Below are 2088 nucleotides of genomic sequence, written 5' to 3' on the forward strand. Positions count from 1 at the left end.
TAGCGGCTGTTTCTGTGCATAACGGTCCACATGATCCAGCAGAGGTCCAACTTCATCCTTTACCTTTGGAAGCGTTATAAGAGCTTTGGTTCAAGAAGTGTTTCCAGAAGCAGGAGACGTTTTTAACAGGAGGACAGTCCATCTGTTGTCTTGACTGACCTTTTTCCTCGGGTTGAAATGAGTTTAAAGACATTTATAAATAAAATAACGATTAGAACCTGACCAGCGTTGTGTTTGGTCTCCCTCTAGAACTCTGCTAACGTCTACGAGCTTCAGGAAGGAACCACATCGGACCTGCTGAACGCTCGCTTATCAGGGGAGATCATGTCTTTGGCGCTGCTCCAGTACCAGGGCCGTGGCTGGCACGGACACATTCAGATCACCCGGGAACTGCCCGAGTTCTTCGCCGTGTCCCTGACCTGCGACACTGACGCCAGCCTGAGCGTGGACGTGAGCATCCACGTGACCAAAACCAAGAGCCGCCTTCTGCTGTCGCTCTTCAGCCCCTACTGGATCATCAACAAGACGTCCAGAGTGCTGCAGTACCGGTCCGAGGACGTCATGTACAAGCATCCGGCCGAGTACCGAGACGTCGTCCTCTTCTCCTTCAAGAAGTCCAACCTGTTCACCAAAAGCAAGGTGAGCGTCAGTCAGAGGGGCGGAGTTTCATCAGGAAGAGGTGTTTTTATCTTAGATGGTGGCTCTGTTCGAATTCATGCTGCGTCCTCCAAGGACGCGGCCTACCTGGACTGGATCCTTCAAGGTTCATGAAAATAAGGAGAGAGAAGAGTTTTTGCTGTGAATTCAAACAGGTCCAGCCTTCGTATGCTCTGTCGCCTAGCAACCAGGACAGGTGACACACAAAGCAGGAAGAGAATGAATACTGAACTTTTCAAAAACTGTTTCTTTTTTATTTTTATTTATTTTTTATTATAAAGTGAACAAAGACTGATTTAATCCAGAGTGGAATAAAGGTTCCAACCAGCAGGAACAGATAAAATCAAATGTAATGATTTCTACCTTAGTCAGTTAAATAACCTGCTGCTATCATTCTGCACATCTCTGATGTTGCTGCTATTTTCTAATTACTGTAAAAATGTCCATAGCTGCATATTGGTTATTTATTCCCCAGTTTTATATTGTTAAAACACTTTACAGGATTTTATTATTTTATCTTTTAACTCTTCCCTATTATGTTATTCTTAGACATTTTTCTAAGATCCACATTCGTGTGACCATTTTCTTCTAAATTCTTTCTTTTTTTTTATTTATGCTGAGATTTTCGTAGAAAGATATAAGTAAACCTAAACAATATATGTATTAAAAATATGTCTCTTTAAGTATCTATTATTTATCTTATGTTATACAATATATCTATTATATTCAACAACTAAAAGTTGTTTTTTTGTTGTTGAATACAAATTGCGCTAAACAGCAATTAAAAATTAAAATCCTATCAGATTTATAGCCCCCCCCCTGCAGATCTATTAAAATCTGTCCTTAAATTAAAGCCAAACCCATTTATACAGCAACAGATAAAAACCTTTAGATAAATCAAACTTTATACAAACTTCTATTGAACTGATCTTCCAATATTCACCACTGTTCGGCGCCAAGTAACCTTTCCTCTGATCACGGAGCAGCTGGCTTCCTTGGTCTCGCAATGAATCCTGGGAAAACCAAGGATAGCGAGGATACATCGGACCCGTCCTTCAAATCAGGCAAAAAGAAGGACGCATTTTAAGGCCGTATAACGAGGACTCTTGGAATCCGACCGGACCTCGGCGCCGCGCTGTGATGTAATCGACCTTTAAATCTGGCCTTCAGAGGACGCAGCCCATGAATTCAAACAGAGCAATTCTCTCACACTGAGAGTTAAAGGTTGGGATGTTTCTAACTCAGATCCCACAGAGCTCAGTGGTGCAGAATGAAAGTATTACATTTACAGAAAGAAAATTTGTGTTCAGTAAATTTCCTATTTATAGTTCATTTTAAACATGATTAACACCAGAATCCATGTTTGGAACAAACATCATCCAAGAACTCCAGATTCTTTAGTTTTTACTCAAACCTTTAAGGGAAATTCAT

The 2088-nt window shown here is 40.9% G+C and overlaps 1 protein-coding gene across 1 annotated transcript in view; it reads left to right on the forward strand.

Moving 5' to 3' along the window:
- Positions 1–2088, forward strand: part of vps13c (vacuolar protein sorting 13 homolog C (S. cerevisiae)) — a gene marked incomplete at its 5' end in the record, with an annotated part of 63493 nt that overhangs the window by 38214 nt on the left and 23191 nt on the right. The window contains one exon of the mRNA XM_015402000.1: positions 250–639. Within this exon, the coding sequence (XP_015257486.1) occupies positions 250–639 (390 nt within the window). The remainder of the gene's footprint in view (positions 1–249; positions 640–2088) is intronic.

This window comes from Cyprinodon variegatus, unplaced genomic scaffold (genome assembly GCF_000732505.1).
Source record: "Cyprinodon variegatus isolate N-32 unplaced genomic scaffold, C_variegatus-1.0 Scaffold1283, whole genome shotgun sequence".
Classification (NCBI taxonomy): Eukaryota; Metazoa; Chordata; class Actinopteri; order Cyprinodontiformes; family Cyprinodontidae; genus Cyprinodon; species Cyprinodon variegatus.